At 40.5% G+C, this 18654-nt stretch overlaps 2 protein-coding genes across 5 annotated transcripts; one reads left to right on the top strand and one right to left on the bottom strand.

Annotated features, from left to right (window-relative positions):
• Window positions 1-7223: 7223 nt before the first annotated feature.
• Window positions 7224-18643, bottom strand: LOC145455769 (uncharacterized). 4 transcript variants are annotated; one of them, XM_080333765.1, is made up of 19 exons: window positions 18329-18643; window positions 17471-17530; window positions 17351-17404; window positions 17115-17174; window positions 16998-17051; window positions 16720-16806; window positions 15931-16011; window positions 10201-10260; window positions 10080-10130; window positions 9733-9792; window positions 9610-9663; window positions 9242-9301; window positions 9147-9185; window positions 8897-8944; window positions 7997-8101; window positions 7786-7917; window positions 7581-7658; window positions 7416-7493; window positions 7224-7355 (listed from the first exon to the last, which is right to left on the bottom strand). In XM_080333765.1, exons 1-19 carry the CDS (start codon window positions 18638-18640, stop codon window positions 7239-7241), a joined length of 1590 nt encoding a protein of 529 aa, XP_080189891.1. In that variant the 5' UTR covers window positions 18641-18643; the 3' UTR covers window positions 7224-7238. The 4 variants fall into 4 exon arrangements, with proteins under 4 accessions (XP_080189891.1, XP_080189892.1, XP_080189893.1 ...); XM_080333766.1 differs by lacking the exon at window positions 9147-9185; XM_080333767.1 differs by lacking the exon at window positions 9610-9663.
• On the top strand, window positions 11744-14161 carry LOC145455784 (uncharacterized). Its single transcript, XM_080333787.1, has 3 exons — window positions 11744-12049; window positions 12180-12316; window positions 12396-14161. Exons 2-3 carry the CDS (start codon window positions 12292-12294, stop codon window positions 13412-13414), a joined length of 1044 nt encoding a protein of 347 aa, XP_080189913.1. The 5' UTR covers window positions 11744-12049; window positions 12180-12291; the 3' UTR covers window positions 13415-14161.
• Window positions 18644-18654: the final 11 nt, after the last annotated feature.

Below are 18654 nucleotides of genomic sequence, written 5' to 3'. Positions count from 1 at the left end.
ACCTATACCGCGTTCTAGCGTCTTCATAAGGACAGACAGTCCCAACCAAACAATGTATTTATGATGGGTTCTTTTACTGCTTCACGTCTGGTCAAGCGTAATCGTGCCGGTGCTTGTAAATGATATACAATTTACCGCGGGCATATTATTTTTGTATGCTGTATAATGTACACGAGGTACAACTTGAATCGATCAGTTGGCGAACTAATGCTTTACCCGTCTGTACGATCGATCGAGAGCTCACCACGCACTTGTCGTTCGAGAGCGACTCATTTCGCTATAGACAATCAGTTGTGTTCGCGTGTACCGTAACATATCCTCAACACTTGTTATGCCAACACCTCCAAGCATATTTACAATATCATGCTAAGGAACTATTGCTTCGGCAGCCACGCACTGTCGTTCGAATTCGACTAATTTCGCTGCAGACAATCAGTTGTGCTCGTGTGTGCCGTAACATATCCTCAACACATGTTATGCCAACACCGCCGAGCATATTTGCAGCATCATACTACGGATATATTGACTCGACAGAGTGTTACTATAGAAATTAAACATGGAATGGCAACGATCAATTTTGCAGCTTCGCTCCGCTTCGCTCCGCTTCGCCGGGGCTGGAATGAAGAATTGTTTTGCGTAAGCGACTGTAGGATTTCTGGCAATCCAAAAGCTATCTTCCCGAGCGCAGAAATTATTGAATCTGGTCTTGATCGAAAGCTACTGTTGCACCGATTCCGAAAATATAAATTAAAATATTGATCGTGTGCTGATCCACCTAGAATATGTCCTCCAAGTCTGAAATATCGGCATTGTTTAGAACAATCGGGTAACCGCAACACAATAGCCATAACAATGACCCGTTGGGATCAGTGGGCTGACCTTATTTGGCTGAAACGCGCTCGGTGGTGCAATAATGGCAATGAATTGTGGTAGATCATACGTTATGCGATCTATAGCCTGAGGTGAGGTGTAAAGTAGAGTGGGAGATTTCTAAATCGGAATCCACTGCGACTATAGGATTGCAAAATCAAAGTCCAAAAAATCCGACTGGCACGTAAAGTACTGGTTTCTCCATATATTAGGCTGGGTAAAATGTAACATAAATCCAACTCTCAAAGACACTGCTGTAAGGGGAGTGTCGTTGTACATTAATTTGCGTACAGCGAAACTTTGTATGCGGTGGTGCAATAATGAGGATGAATTGTGCCAGATCACGTGATGCAATCTAGCCTGCTTTCGGTGAGGTGTAAAGATGAGCGGGGAGATTTCGAAATCTGACTCCACCCCGACTCGGGTTGCTAAATCAAAGTCCAAAAAATCCGGCTGGCTCGTAAAGTCCTGTTATTTCCACATGTTGTGAGGGTAAAATATAGCATAAATCCGACTCTCAAGGCCATTTGGCTGCATCCAGTCCGGCGATAGCTCGCTTCACCGTCGATCAGCTGACTGACCTTATTTTGCTCGGTTTCGGTGCCAGGGCTGGATACGGTCAAGTGACCACCCAGGCACGATAGTTCTACTATCTTTACACGATATGGAGATGACGTTGCATATTCATTTGCGTACAGCGAAACCTTGTATCGACCCATTGTCGGAATTATGTTCAACTATACAGGTGTTATTAGTGCAATCAGGTTTAGCACCACAAGAAGTATATTAGCAAAGTCCTATCCACCACAAAACGATAATACCTATACCATACCAACAAACAGACAAACAAACTTGTCGCTTGAATACTTGTAATTTCATTGTGGTCAGATGTACGCAAATCAGCTGTGATCAATCGAGCGTGACACAATCGATGTCAGTCATCAACCCGCCTGTTTGACAAAACTCGCGTTTTCGGGTTCACAGTAACACAATGCGATCCATTTGATGTCCCCATCGACCCTCCTATTTAATAGGGTTACCATACGGCCTCATTCAAGGGAGCATATGTCCTCCTTTTCCCAGATATGTCACCCCTTCGCCCAAATATACTCTCTTTCTGTCAATTTGTTCTCCTTGTTAGCTTAACATATCCAAAAAACACCACGAGTAACACAAAATGCGGGGCTAGATTACGAAAGTCGGGTATTTAGGTAGTCAAGTCGAAAAAATGACCCTACGATGGCATTGCGCAGGCTATTACGTGGATACGGGTCTGTGTAAACATGTATTGGTGACTATAGTAAAAGCGACCCAAGCTACCATTACATGATAAAATCGAGCGCACTCGATCGACCCTGTCGGGGTGTACCCACCTTAGTACAGCCAAATGATCCAATGTCGTACCGAGAATAGCCGGGGTGGAAGTACATCATTCTCACGAGATGTACTTTGGAACGTGTGTGAAATCGGCATCGCCCGTTACTCGACTGAAGCAAGTAGTCACTGCAATCCCTCTCTGTGTAGACACAACGTACTAGGTGCTGCAGATCCAGACGAGACTACGCATTCCGGCGAGGTTATCGAGATAGCTGGAGCGCTTCACAACACATGCTACATTTGCTTCAAATGAAAGCACAAAATATAGCTCTGAAGTACTCAAGTAGAAGTAGTTTAAAAGAAATGTCGGTATCGAGAAATCGCTTTCTATCCTAATTATAAAGAGTAGGTCCCCATAAAACTGTCGAGCCAAAGGTAGTTTCGAAGCAATCCAGTAATTTGTAAATCTTATTTATGGGTTGAACGGTGTGTTAATTGACTAGAGAGAAGGAAACACGGCGGTGCCTGTATAACAAGGCTGTTCTCAAACCAACATTGTCTTCGTCATTATCGGCGAGATATGGCTTTGTAGTGACATTGCGGTCGTTAAAATACATTGATTAAATACGATTTATCCCTCGTATATGGGGATCAGTGGGCGAATAATGTATCGATTCAGCAATTCGGCCCGCCAAGTACCTAATTTTCTTATGTCCGGCCCGCCCGACTGAAGAAGTTGCCCGCCCCCTTGTATAACACGTAAATGGTGCAATAGTGACAGCTAACGGTTGTCAATGATCCATAAAAATACTAACCAGTAATACAGTCCTCAAGGATAAACTAGGAATATCTGTGTGAGTCCCCTCGATTGACCCATACGACAAGTTTAGACACGAAAGTATTTTGAGGTGTGATATAATCCTGGTAATTGTACTGTATTTTTCCACGCACACATACCACAATCGAAAACAGGGTTCACTGACGGGCTCACTTGTCGTACGAATGCTTGTAATTTCGGTGTGATGTGCGCAAATCAGCTGCGATCACTCGAGTGTGACTCGATCGAAGTCAGTCCTACCAGCTGTTTGAGAAAACTCGTATATTCAGTAAGGTTGACGGCAATGCGATATATTTGACGCCCCCCATTGATACTAATGGAGGTTGCCGTACGTCCTCCCTCTCTAGGAAAATGTCCCCCGCACAAACGTACGTCTTTTTTGTGTTAATTTATCCTCCGTTTTAGCTTAAAATACCCAAAAAGACCATGAATAACGCGAAATGAGGACCTACGAGAGACGGGTAGGGTTTACCATGCTTTTTCGCATAATCCTGTTATTCCAATGTGACATTCTGGTGTAAGTCAGATTGATAACTTTATACAAGTGAGATAAACTCATTACAAAAACTACTTTCTACTTTTTGCTTCAGTGAGGGCAGGCGCCAACATGCTATTTTGCTTTTCCCTCCCCCGTAACATGAAAGCAGGCATTGAGGTGTCCTCACAAGGCCACTGCGAGCGTAAGTTAAGTCAATCTCACTGTTTGGACTGCTAATACCGCATCGTCGCAATAATGATCACTCACTTGTGTGTAGAAAGCAGAAAAATGGCGCATGGATTATTTGTACGACCTCGTGGCTTTTGATGAGCTTACTAAAGCGGGGAAGCCGCTGTCAAGTCGGGCAATAAATTGATTGGTGTTTGTCATCTTGTTGGCGTTTTGATATTCGTTGGGACGTGCTTTCATGCTTTTAAAATTCTCGTTATCAACTATAGGGTGGTCGTAAATAGGCCGGGAACAGCTGATTTAGACCCTGATGCGTTCAACACAATACGCGTGTAAAACATCCTATTCCGGGCCGTAACCGATCGTTTACCGCACCGTCTACATGATAAGCGTAGCTTTTTCCTCGCACGTAACCCCATGACGTGCGAAAGCGCAAGCGGTAACGTACCGTCTTCGTTGTTATCTCAACGTCACATGACAACGTATGTAGCCATTGGGATGTGGTACCCGCCCACACGGTGCTGAACGTGATCTATAAGGACCGCGCTGCGTGCTATACGCCTAGATAATTATGTTTACTCGAATTTACACCCGGTGTGGAGCAGTGACGCGGGTGCAAAATGTGAATTAGACAGCACAAACCAGTTGATTACACCCATTAATATACGGGGAATTGGTAAATTCTGTCAAGCACCATAGCACATACTCATAACTAGTGACTTTTTTAAATGGAGTCATCCCAACACTGCGTAATAGTGATCACTCGGTCATGTGTAGAATATAGAAATTGACGCCTGACCTATTTGCACGACCTCATGGCGTTGGTAAACTTACTAAAGCGGTAAGTCACAAAGTCACTGCCAAGTTGGACATTGATTGATCGTTCTCTTGTTAGCTTCGATATTCGCTCGTACGTGCTTTCATGAATTTGAATGTTTGTTACGCGCTTTCATGTCTTTGAATGTTTGTTATCATCGAGTGTGGTCAAAAATATACATGGGGACAAATTTGATGCGCTCAACACAATACGCGTTTACCACATCTCATTCCGGACCGTAACCGATCGTTTACCGCACCCTCTATATGGCAAACGTCGCTTTTACTCATAGGTAAGCCGATGATCTGTGAAAACACAGGCGCTATAACGTGCCATTTCGTTATTCCTTCAGCGTCACATGACCGCCTATGAAGGCTTTTTGGGTGCCCACCAATACAGTGTTGATCCATAGGGACCCCACAGCGTGCTATACGCCTAAATAAATATGTTTACTCGAGTTTACACCTGGTGTGGAGCAGTGAAGTGGATGCAGAAAGTAAAATAGACAACACAAACCAGTCGACAACGTCGATTAATATACGGGGGTTGATAAATTTTGTCAAGTGAGTCTTGAATGGGTGTTATTTGTTTATCTAACGCACCCAAGACATGATGTCCGAGGGGCAAAACAGTCCGAACTCATCCCAGACACGATGTCCCAATGGCAACACAGTTCGAACACACCCCAGACATGATGTCTGCACACACCCTAGACTCGATGTCCGAACACGCCCTACTAGTACGGCATTTCCATGTACAAATGAAGTGTGCTCTTGAAACTGCAATTTCATTCACTTTACAGTCTAAAAACCAAAATCAAACAGCTATGAACGAATTCTCCTTGAAGCAAACTTTCATTTAAGATCGTTTTTTCCAAAATATACTAATATGTGTTTGAGCAATCCGCAGTCTAAATCGTATAACACCTCACTGATTTTAGATTTCCCCCTAACCTACAGGGTATTAAATTTCACTTGGAAACATAGACAATCAGACAAGCTTCAGATAAATCCAAGTGCCGTATCTCAACTGTCGTCCAGCATCTAGCTACACCTTCTTGAATATTTCATTGATAAAACCTGAGAAGTGCAGATCCGAAATGAGCAAAAAATTGTCAATTTTCAAAGTGGCGTAAGTTAAGTTCATCCTGTATTAAATTAGCTTCTCTGTGTGTACCAAATTTCAGGAGATTTGAAGAGGTAGTGATGAGAACATCGGTTGTCTGTGTATGGAATGGCCCTCAAGTGAAATTATATTGTTTGATTCAATTATATCTTCTACTTTGCACCCCATAAGGATAGGCTATTAGGTAACCTTTTAAATCCAAAGCCAAAGGTAAGCCTAGAAAAATATTTGTTTAAACAAATCGAACGTCTCGCACACACAGAGCTATAATGAACTCGACTATGGATTTTGTAATTTGAACAGTATTGTGCGGCATCAGAAAAATACTTCGCATGATTCATTGTTACTAGAATTCTTGCATTCAGTATTTCAGCCCCCTTCTGAAAATTATAAATACATATTATTCACAGAATTGAGTCTATTCGCAATTAGGAGATAACGTGTCGTCCAACATGCGGCTTCGCTTGTGCACTCGCAGAGAGATCGTCGACAAAAATGTGCACAAAATGATAGAGGCATGTCATAAACAAATAACACCCATTCAAGACTCACTTGACAAAATTTATCAACCCCCGTATATTAATCGACGTTGTCGACTGGTTTGTGTTGTCTATTTTACTTTCTGCATCCACTTCACTGCTCCACACCAGGTGTAAACTCGAGTAAACATATTTATTTAGGCGTATAGCACGCAGTGGGGTCCCTATGGATCAACACTGTATTGGTGGGCACCCAAAAAGCCTTCATAGGCGGTCATGTGACGCTGAAGGAATAACGAAATGGCACGTTATAGCGCCTGTGTTTTCACAGATCATCGGCTTACCTATGAGTAAAAGCGACGTTTGCCATACTGATCCCTGAGAATAATGTATACATTTACCATGGTTGGGTCCCATCTCTTCTCGTTTTGAGGAACAGTTGATCTCCGCCGTAGATCGTTGTTACGGCAACGTCAAAACGAATGTTGTATTCACCACCAAACAACTACTTCCTGCAACGCGCAAAAATGTTCTTCCCGCTTCTCAACAAAGCAATATAGTTTACGAATTTAAGTGCCACTGTGATTGTCGGTACGTAGGAAGAACAACTCAGCGCTTGAAGGAACGTATTAAACAACATGTACCGCGTGTTATTAGACTACGTACATTAAATTCCCAGGGACAGGCCGCTGAAACTGAAACTGACTTAAGGGTGTTGAAACACAATCAGGCCGTGGCAATGAACTCTGCCATTGGCAGGCATTTAGCTGAGCATGCTACTTGCGCCAATAACTATAGTGACGACAGATTCTCAATTTTGGGTAGAGGCCGCACACTTTTCCACTTGTCCGCGCTGGAATCGACATTCATTAAGATCCAACAACCACGCTTATGCCAGCAGAAGGAACGTTTGCTTCAGCTAAAAATTGGCCACTAGCTGCGCTCGCGGTTTGTCTGCACTTGATGTTGTTTTGTTTCTATGACGTCACAATTGCTGTATGCAATGTAGTTATATGCAAGTTTTTGAAATTCTCTTTATGCCGACGATTACCCCTGAAGAGTATTGGCTCGAAAAGCTTCGGGTTTTAATATATTTCTAATATGAATATATTATTAACATGTATATTAAAGTTCTGTACCCCAAAAAGTCTCTTCGAAAACGACAAAGCAAACCTGTTTAGGCTTCTTTCTTGGAGCGTCCTCTGATTTTAAAATATCAGAGATATCGCTATCTGAAAGTGTCTGGAAATTGATAATCATTACGATGTTGAAGTTTGTGACATGAAAATCATAAATTATAACCTTTTCCAGCAATTTGATTGTGGCGGCCTCCGATATAAAAATGTCGGTTGCATTCGATTGATCCGCACCAGTATGTTTCTATAAAAGTAAACAGTCAACATAATAATGTCACTTTTATACTGTAATGTCAAAGTTCCGTTGAATATGAAAAACCATGAAGCTTACTTGTTTTCGGACTTTCTTCGGTGCGTCCTCCGATTTGAGAATATCAGATATATCCGAATCGTAATCATCAGTGACATTCTGCAAAAAGACGTCAACATATGAACTTTACCACGCTCATAATCGGAATCTCATGTCGCGAAGGATTTAGGCATAGAGCACTGAAACTCAAAGTTCAGTCAAAAACATCATTTTTTTGAAAACCCACCTTCTCCTCGGATGGACTCGCTGTTATTATATTCTTCAAAGGCAAGGCTTGTTGTCGTTCTTGTTGTCGTATCTTTTCTTCGATTGAATCCAAGAAATCCGAAAAGCCATCGGAGTCGCTATCGCATTTGACCTGCAATGACAGAGAAGGAATGTTGGAAATTTTCGTGGCAGGCACCGGAGATATCGCAATTGATATCTGTGAAACTCGCCTTGAGTTTCTCATTGCATGTGTACTGCTTGAACAGATTTTCTTTCTTGGGCCATTCTGACAATTTCGGATGTATCGCCACGTTTTCCTCACTGTCTGATAGATCCTGCACACATATAATCGCAAATTATCAAATCGATGATAGCGAAAGGGAGACTCTGAGTTGGATTAAACTCAGATTGGAGCAGGGTTGGCAACAAGTCCCTACCTTCGAGTCACAAGTCATATCGAGTCATTTCGCATTTCGACTCGAGTCAAGTCACTCGATATTTGGAGGTGAATCGAATCAAGGTAAATTACGTTAAAAAGTTGACTGGAGTCATCCCATCACTGTATTAGAGCGGTATAACAGGGTGTGATAGAATACTTGCTTTATATGGCAATCGTCTGGATTTCTTAAATGACGAAATCATTATAGTTACCGGCAAGGTTGGTCATTAACAAAGTGTTCCACTTTTTCTGAGTAGATTTTGCCTAGTTGCACTACTTACCCAAGTGGTTGTGTTTTAGACAAGTCTCACTTCTCGTTTTCGGCAAAATACTTACTTTCACACATTGAATTTTAAAACATATACGAGTTTTGGGTCATTTTCTCACTGGATTACTTTTCAGGCCTCTCATTCTTTACTTACACATGACTTGAAAATCCCCACTTCTGCTTTTGATTGAGTAGAAATCTTACTTCACAACTTCGACTAAACATGCACTTGAATAGCGACTTCAACTACTATAGTCACCTCTGCTTACCAGGAACAATGTCTTTAGGTGTAGAAACTCTAATTGATATAGACAAGCAGAAGACTGCCAGTTTTCTCCTGGCACGTAGAGGAAATACTTGAGATGTTGAGGTTGTGTCATAGACATAGATTGAACTAACGGTATCCATTGCTATGCTACCCACCCAAGAGTTGCAATCCTCAGAATCTTGTTTCGGGAAAGAAATTTCAGTCTGAAATCAACAATAGCAATTACTGGAGGGAATCCAATAAGCATTTAAGTAACAGGTATTAATCACCAGGTTTTACAGCCTACCTTATTTTATAAAATCAGCGACACCCAATCGGGTAGCACAGCACAAAGATTTCCAATTAAGATTGATCATAAAATCAACCGTTGTTAGTACCACATGTGCTCAATACGCAACTTCTTACCGTATCTAATGGTTGCAAGGGAGAAGATTCTTCAAGAACCTGGACATGAATCAGGATAGAGCATTGTCGAAGACGAAATAACATTCGTACCATACCTTTTCACTGGCATTCTTGTCCTCATTCAATACGTTTTCCGATTTGGGAAAAGTTTTGTCCTAAAATTAAAATACATTTCCATAGTTCATAATCACACAAACGGGACGGATGTGTAAATGACATGCCCCTGAAATATAGGTTCAGTTTAGTTAAGTTCAGGAATTACAGCACGCCAATAACCAGATATTTTCCGAGCAGGGTACAGTAGTATTTAAACCAAAAGATATCATGAAATATACCTTTGGTTCATAACGTTCATACCTTTTATACCACTCGACGCAGAAAATGATGTCTATTTCAGGGAAATTATAAAATCAACTGTTATTCAGATGATACGATGAATTGTATTCAATCCATGATTTCTTACCGTATCTAGTGGTTCGCCGGAAATTTTGCTTTCAATGAAAGCTTCTTGACATACCTGCGACATTAACTACAATTATAACATCGGCGAACTGAATAAACGGAACTAATGAATTGGAAACCCCACCTTATTGATGGCATTCCTCTCGTCACCAGATTCTGTTTCTGATTTCAAGGAAGGTTCATCCTAAAATTAGATTATAATTACATATTTTGTCACTACAAAACAATGGACAGACACTTCGATAACTCGGTGCCGACCGGCACTTGCAATCTACAAACATCACAAACGTGATTACATCCCACACGGCTGTGTGTGGACACTGAAAAATGAAAGTCGTCACTGTCAAGTTTCAGAGTTAAGACGCTTTTCACATTTTCGCCGATAACGATAGACAAACGGAAAGTTTCAGAGTGAGAATAATGTTACAAAAATGTTGTTTGGCCACGTCTAAAAGTGAAACAGCACCTTACCTGAATCGGTGATATGGGCTCCTGTAACCCAAGGTATGGCTTCTGCTCCTCCTACAAAGATGTTTCAATGCAGAAATTGCATGAATGTTAATGCAACATTCAAATAACAAGATTCGTATACCTGTTTCTGGACTGGGCCGGTGTCAATTGATTTTACCTCCCATTTGTCAAGCTGTTCGACCTATAATAATAATAACGTGTTCCTATCGATGATAAATATCATTTTTTCGAAGAATGCCCGCGAAAAATGGGATGATTTCTGTGAAATCATAGGCTAGAAACAGATTGGTATTTAGTGCGGAATGACGGATATCGTTGTTTAATGGAGCGTGGTATATGCATGAAGATTAGTGCAGCACAGTCGCATTATGAAGAGTTACTCGTATACTGATACACTCCAGACACACAAAATATACTACTATATACTACTATATTACACCAATTGGCCATAAAAAATGTCAATAAAGCAGCGGCTCTTTAACGTATTACTGTTTAAAATGATGTCGCATAAATTGTATGCAATTGAAAGACCATAACCACTACAAACTACTTATTTACACTTTCAAACATAATTTTACTGCGATGCTACTCCGCGGGTTACCTGTACCTAGAAATGTTCAAGAAAGGCACAACCGTAATTTATGTTCAACTGAAAATCTTGCGCGAAATCGGTTCTTCCCCATGCCCTTGCTTAAAAAACGTTGCTCTCAAGTCACAGCTGCAAATGAGGGGAAGAGCACATGAGTCTCCACACATTTTGTACAAGGCTGGATAACACCCTTGAACCAGTCCCATAAACGATAGTGTTGTTATCATTGTACGTACATAAACAAATCACTGTAGAATGCAATGGCGCGAAACAGCCATCACAATTATGACACTAGTTTTGGTAGAACCAATCCGCATCAGAGAGGAAATTACAGCACCGTGATCTTTATTATGTCTACATGGCAAGTGATTTGCGCCATGATCAACAGCAGTGGTTCTCAAATTGGGGCCAGGGATATCTAAAACTTCGGGATGAGTCACTCTCTTGAATTCACTCGCGCCGCCGCCCAACAGGCGTGTCACAATCAGTCTTTGCGAGCTCTTGAGATGGCCGGTCGCTCCTTAGCAGATGCGGCTGTGTTAGTTATACGAGGTATTTTGCCTGGATTTAGATTAGTGTGTAGTATGTGGACTATGATATGGTGAGTGAGAAGTGATGATCGATCATATATTCATATTCTAGTGTGCAGGCATTAGCAGTTGATAGACTATGGTGATATAGTATTGTATAAATTACTAGCGCTACACGCCATATTTGGTTCAAATGTTATGATATATTTGGAGTTTTCAGCAGTTCTATAGCTTTCTCTTGGTTGTATTTGAAGCTTGTCCAGTATGTTTGCTAGTATTCAGTGTACAATGCATATTTACATGTTTAGATGAAGGTGGGTGTTTGTTTGAAATACGGCTACCTGTCCATTCACTACCTTAATATGGTTTCATAATTTCACTTGATTATTATTCTGAATTTGGTAATTTAGGGACAATGACTATTAGTCTTTATTAGGATGGGTTACACATGTTGCGTTCCTGAATGCCGCACTGGATATAGGGCAAATAGGACAACTGCTGCCACTGCTCAAGTTTCCAAGTTGCCTCTGTTCAAGTTTCCGAATTGTGTGGTGGTAAAATGGAATACAGTATCGAGCGTCCTCACCGAACTGGTGAACGCCTCTTCTTGATGTTCGATTTCACTCACAATTTCAAGAATATATTCAATAATTTCGTGAACAAAGGAATTATGTGCCCTCCAGTTGTTGGACATGAATCCATACTTGGCATGTCCTGCACTGCAGACTTCGAGCACATTAAGAAACTGTACGCACTTGAAGAGAAAAAGACATTGAAGTTAGCCCATGAATTGAAACAAGCTTCTTTGAACCCAAGCAACATTGCTCGGACGTCACCTCGGCATGCTTTAAGTAAGTTTATCACTACTATATTTATGAGAAGTAGATTATTAATTTCTTAAGCTACTGTGTGTAGCGTTATCTCAGTAGACGTACTAAATGTTACTTAAGCTGTCATATATATTTATCGACTCTTTTGCAGGTGTTTTCAGCGAATCCACTTTTCGAGGCTTGAGGCACTATACAGTGAGAAGCATCCGGAATTCTTGGAAACGGCAGATTATGTGGAGTTCGTGTACAACATTTGGAGTGTAATGTCGGTGAAATCAACTAACAAAGGTAAATATCTAACAGGTGTAATGGATATTTACATGTCACAGCAACTCATTTTAATGCCAAGGTTAATTTAATTTTTAAGCCCTGAGGAAGCGTAATGCATTGTTCACGCCACTGCGGACATCAGAAGATCATCCAGGCCTTGCATACCTGAAAGAGGCAATAATCATCTTTAAAGAATGGCAAGCATCGGGAAGTATTGGACTAACTCGAGAGACATTTATGGCGTGTATCCAGACAATGAGTGTCATAATTGAGCCCACAAGTTATTTGGTGGGCAAATTTGGTATTGAATACATACTCTCAGGAAAAGTGATGTCCGATCCGATAGAAGCAAGATTTGGGATGTACCGCCAGTCAAATGGTGGCAACTTCTTCATGTCAGTGAAGCAGTTGGTTTCGGCAGAGAAAAAGATCCAATGCTTAAGTTTACTCCAACAGCGAGGATTGTGCACCGCATCACATCTCGATCAATCTGATCATAGAAATGATCATGAGGATGATGCATCACATTCTTCCCAGTTCTCGTGGTTAGTTGAATTCTTGAGTAATGTTGCAATTGACGAGGTGGATGATAGTGATGCGGCTGTTTCTTTCTATATTGGACGGTCTATTATCAGGCGAAGGCATTGTGAGGAATGCAGTAATTTACTTGTTAAGAACATTGCTGTTCCACCACTGTCTGATTCTATACCAGACAAGTACAAATCAGTGCTGCAAATGGCGAACAGGGGTGGTCTCTCAGAACCATCTGAATATTGTTATGTCTTGACAACCCTTGCTGTCCAATACTACACAGCTCTATCCAACGGCAGTGATGTTAAGAAAAAGTTCCTAACCTGTCACAATCCAAGAAGTGTTTTTGTGTCTGCCATTCGTGATATTTTGAAGTCAACTTTTTTGTGCAATCTGACATCTGTTGTATGTGAGAATGAGAAGATTGCCCATAACAATTTTGAATTGATCATCCAAACGTCTTTCAACTGCTTCGCAAAAAATGAATTGAAACGCATAAACAGCAATCCTACGACACAGCTGCCAATAAGCCAAAAACAGCGAAAGATCAGGAAACTTTCCTCCAAGGGTTCCAGCAAATCCTAGTTTGTTAGTGATTTTTGGTTGTATCATACTTCATACTTACCTTGATTTAAAATTTTTGTTATCAGCTAGTGGGTTTTGGCAGTATCTGCTCTGTACCTTGCCGTGACTAAAAACATTTGATATCAGCTAGCGATTTTTGGTTGTATCTGCTCTGTGATTTGGGATTGCACCTGCTCTCTATCTTGCCTTGATTAAAATTCGTTTGTTATTTGTTAGTGAATTTTGTTTGTATCTGGTCTGTGATTTTGGACTTCACCTGCTCTGTCGATTAAAATCCGTTTGTTATGTGCCCCGTTTTTTTTGTATCTGCTCTGTGATTTTGGACTGCATCTGCTCTGTAACTTGCCTTGATGAAAATACGTTTGTTATCTGCTCTGTGTTTTTTTATCTGCTCTGTAATTTTGGACTGCATCTGCTCTGTAACTTGCCTTGATGAAAATACGTTTGTTATCTGCTCTGTGATTTTGGACTGAATCTGCTCTGTAACTTGCCTTCAATAGAATCGTTTGTTATCTGCTCTGTGTTTTTTTATCTGCTCTGTAATTTTGGACTGCATCTGCTCTGTAACTTGCCTTGATGAAAATACGTTTGTTATCTGCTCTGTGATTTTGGACTGAATCTGCTCTGTAACTTGCCTTCAATAGAATCGTTTGTTATCTGCTCTGTGGTTTTATGTTGTATCTGCTCTGTGATTTTGAACTGCATCTGTTCTGTAACTTGCCTTGTTTGAAATACGTTTGTTATCTGCTCTGTGATTTTAGACCGCATCTGTTCTGTAACTTGCCTTTATTAAAATTGGTTTGTTGTCTGCTCTGTGATTTTTGGTTGTATCAGCTTTGTATCTAGCCTGGATTGAAATACATTTGTTCTCGGTTTGATATGAGTAAATCAGAATGTCTGCTAAGCTAATAGTTTAAATCGTAGGTACATCACTACTCCAATTGTAATGTAACGATTGTGCCACAAGATAAGTAATGCCAATCAAATTCAACCAAAGCTGGTAGAATTGTTAGGTATCGAATCCTTCATGAGTGATTGTCGACAGCTACTCCGCTGTCGATGCGTCTGAAGTGACACTTCTCTCGTCCGCCTAAACAACGAGAGACCCATCCCGAGTTTTAGATATCCCTGAATTGGGGCGAGGAAGCGTATGAGGGGAGGCGCGAAGCCGCCTGAGAGTAACAAACTATAGGAATGAGTTTAACTTGTGCTCAAACTTCAAAGTTTCAACAATAATCCTCATTATATTCCGATTTTAATGCCATAATTGCGTCGAACGCTATTGGCACACTGATGCTAGATTTTGACTGATAGTGAATGTGTTAAGCTATATGCCATTGTTTGTTTTTTATATAGAGCCTACGGTCATTTACGTTTGAGCTAAGCTCAAGTGGGGTGATAGAAGGAATTGGGAACCAGAATCTATAAAACATCCATGTGCTACTTGCTACCATTGCAAGGGATTATGTTTAGCAAAATAATAAACTAGAATGATTTTTTTGCGATCGGCGCGATTTACCTCCTGCTCATAATAATTGCTCTGTGTATAATTCGAATATCAAGAGCCATAACATCTTCCGTGTCACCAAACATTGCACTGGGAGGGCAAACATTATTTTTAATATTCTTGATATAGGAAAATAACAGAGCGCGAAATTTCTCACTGTCATCAAGGGGACGTGTCGAACAAAACCTTGAGAACCACTGATCTACAATACACAGCATAGCCTACGTCGCCGTACCAGCGCACAATTTATACCACCCGTCCGGAATATGTGCTAATACCCGATACCCATCCTCTTCAATAAAACCTAATCATTACATCGCATTGTACAATCTACCTACATTGTGTGTCTTGAGTGGATTAAAACAACTGAAACGCCAACTATACCGACTATAGCCCTCTACAATCGCTGTTTTACAGGAGTCTGTGATCGCCGAACCATGGTTTCCGGGCAATTAGCGCTGCACCCCACTGTACTCACAGGGAAATAACTAACTAACCCAATAAAACAAGCTATAACAACATCGCTATACTGAGATGACGAAGTGTCGTCTAAAGAGGCCTAAAGTCCAGATGAGGCGAGTAAATACTACAACGTGATTTAAAAGTATGGTAGTTTAGTTAAGCCTTATTAAACGCTGCATTTGGTAAACTTGAACATTTTTTCGCTTGTCACGTAAACGTTTAATCGCGGATGCATAGGCCAAAGTTGTTACTATACCACAAAAATGAAGTTGTTCGCGTACCCCTGCTTATCAATTAATGCCAGTCAATCTTTCATAATCTCGAATGAGACAGAGAGAGAGAGAGAGAGAGAGAGAATCTTTATTCGTATACATTACATATCAACATATCACTACAAAAATGTAACAGTGAAATGCGACATGCAAGGTAGACGGGAGGCTCGATATGACATAGTCTTCAGAGCCGAGCCACCCGGGAGACAGATATTACCCTGGTCACAATGGAGGGTGCGGTATCTCGTTTCAGTAGTTAATATATTAGTACCTACCCGCACCAGCATCTCCAATGACGCAGACATCTTGGGAAGCGAACTTTCCTGTGTCATTCGCATAAAATCCACAGCCGTTAGCTGAAACGAATATGAGTTCGATACTGCTAGATTCTACTAGATATGTTCAAAAATTCAATCTTTATCATATTTTCACCGAAAAAGACTTCATAAATAATCGCGTACCACCAGGTTGTCAACAGAAGACTTACAGAAATAGAATCAATCTGTCCAAATGCATTCTTAATCAAGATGTGCATAAGATTAAATCTACCAGGGGCCTATAATTCCATGGATTTGGTTTTATTAACAGTCAAATTGCTACACGGTAGAAAATTCAATTTTTGTATACCCGTAAATGAGGGATTGACGATAGTCAGCGTATAATAGAAGATTAATTTCAATGATTTTGTAATTTCTTCCTTGCAATTTCTCCATCCTTGTCGGAGCAAATGGGAAATATTTTACTTGGGCCTAAATATTGCTTATCCTCACAAATTCTTACTTTTATCGCTTAGAGAATGGATAATATCAACATTACATTGAATTGACGCATATTGTTATACTATATTTATACCGAAACTAATCACGGGAAAGAAAGCTGTTATCGTATTTCTCGACTTCGAATGACATCGACATTTTGTGGACGTACAATCCAATCAATTTTACAAATTCAAAAATATTAAAATATGAATTTAATCCATTCTAGGTGAAGGTTGATATTGTATGAGAGATTTGTAGCACTACTATACTAATACATTGGAAGAGCATTTTAACAAAGTAGCTTACATCAGATCGCTGACCAAGATCTTCATCAAAATTCATCGTCACGTCATCCAATCCCACTTCGTCAGCTGCTTCATGCTCTGGTTGATTCTAAAAGAGTTGAAATAGAGTCGATGTCTGATTTGCATCCCGGCTGATATAATATTTGCATAAGGAAGGGCAAGAAGTAGAACCTATTCAATAACTATATTATTTTAAAGCCTCAATTCAAATTAAAAACGTATGTGACAGTGCAATATTCAGAAAGCGGATTGACGAGAAAATAAAAATCCAATTCTCACTTGTTTCAATGGTTCAGGTGCTTTGAGTGTTTCTTCCTCAAGAACATTCTCAACCTGTAGACCAAAGATGAATTTAGATTAATTGCAATCCATGCTTCGTATTACTATTTCATTTACCATTTTGGACGCGACATCATCAATGCAAATTTCCAATTCACATACTGTGTCCACCGTAATCTATAAATTAACAGAAAAATAAGATTCATTAGATTTAGTAGCCATAAGGTACGCTGCTTCAAATATAAATGCTTGCAAAGCACGAAAAACGGAATTGCAAACCCACTGTGGCAATGTAATTTGACAGGAATTTAGGAATAATGAATGGCTTGGAGAAAATATGATTCGATTCATACTTGTTCCAAAGGCTCGGGCGCTGTGTCATTTTTTGCCTTCATTACGTTCTGACGCTGCAGATCAAACGGGAATTTCGATTCATTGCTACTCATATACCATCCTGATATCATTTCACTAACCATTTCTAAAGCGACATTGTCGACGCCCGTTTTGAATGTGGAATCCTTTTTTGCCGGAATCTAAATGTCACAAAAATAATACGGATCACAATTAGAAACAATACGTCATAGTACTAAAAACGCCATCAAAATAGCGATTTACAGGAGGAGACCAGATAAACTTCTGATGCTTCAACACTTCGAAACATGCTACTACCAACATTCGACTTGGGTATATCACGTTAATGACAGTACATGTATTGACTAAGAGAACTCCCCAATTGCCTAAAGCTATCTGCTTATTTGTTTTCGTCTGTACCGTCAGGGTGCTTGAGCTATGATTATGTAAAGTAACCAGAAGGATATGGAATCAGCATCAATATTCCACATCTCTATTCAGGAGTGTCTGAGCCTAAGAAGGAGGCGGTGGATACCTGTTTTACAAGCAAGGCATAGTCCACTGGGGCAGGTAGAGTGAATATTTTTAAAGAAATCTTCACAAACCCGTTTCATTACAGTCAGAGAATTGAATTTTGTAATTGAAACTTCTACGCCACTAGCAACCATGCTGAAATGTAGTCTTTTCAAAAAACGTTTCCAATAACTGCCAGTTACCCATTTTCACACGCTACTATTTCAAGCTATTCGAGTATTTTCCAAACTCTTACTTGTCTCCGACTATCTGCAGATTAGGGCTGTCTAGGAGGGCACTAGTTCTACTCTGAGTGATGGAAAATATTACATCACCAATTGTACTCCGCCGATGCTCAAGTGCCCATAGTGACTACTTCAACGACCTCGAATACAATTACATCATATTAGGATGAATACTGCAACATACATTACTTTTTATTTAGCAATATTATAAACAAACCTCACCTGGAGATTATGAAAGTCTTCCTGCTGAGGTTGAGGATCATACGATCCTAATTCTTCCCGCTGAGGTGGAGAATCAGACGTTCCTAATTCTTCCTGCTGAGGTGGCGAATCGGACGATCTTGGTTTTTCCTGCTGAGGTGGAGAATCAGACGATACTGATTCTTCCTGCTGAGGTGGAGAATCAGAGGATCCTAATTCTTCCTGTTGAGGTGGAGAATCAGAGGATCTTAATTCTTCCTGTTGAGGTGGAGAATCAGACGATTCCAGTTGTTCCTGCTGAGGTGGAGAATCAGACGATCCTAATTCTTTCATCTTTGTATACTGCA

Source organism: Botryllus schlosseri, chromosome 14, assembly GCF_051294905.1.
Source record: "Botryllus schlosseri isolate E-star chromosome 14, Bs_hap1, whole genome shotgun sequence".
Lineage (NCBI taxonomy): Eukaryota > Metazoa > Chordata > Ascidiacea > Stolidobranchia > Styelidae > Botryllus > Botryllus schlosseri.
This window is presented reverse-complemented; position numbering and strand designations above follow the sequence as displayed.

What these genes read in the sequence shown, in the direction of transcription:
- LOC145455784 (XM_080333787.1), top strand. Translation starts at nt 12,292, where the DNA reads ATGTCGGTGAAATCAACTAACAAAG. An exon ending in GGTGAAATCAACTAACAAAG is followed by an intron (nt 12,317 to 12,395) that starts GTAAATATCTAA and finishes TTAATTTTTAAG; the next exon opens with CCCTGAGGAAGCGTAATGCA.
- LOC145455769 (XM_080333765.1), bottom strand. Translation starts at nt 18,640, where the DNA reads ATGAAAGAATTAGGATCGTCTGATTCTCCACCTCAGCAGGAACAACTG. An exon ending in ACAAGAATGCCAGTGAAAAG is followed by an intron (nt 9,186 to 9,241) that starts GTATGGTACGAA and finishes ATTCATGTCCAG; the next exon opens with GTTCTTGAAGAATCTTCTCC. An exon ending in CATGCAATGAGAAACTCAAG is followed by an intron (nt 7,918 to 7,996) that starts GCGAGTTTCACA and finishes CTGTCATTGCAG; the next exon opens with GTCAAATGCGATAGCGACTC.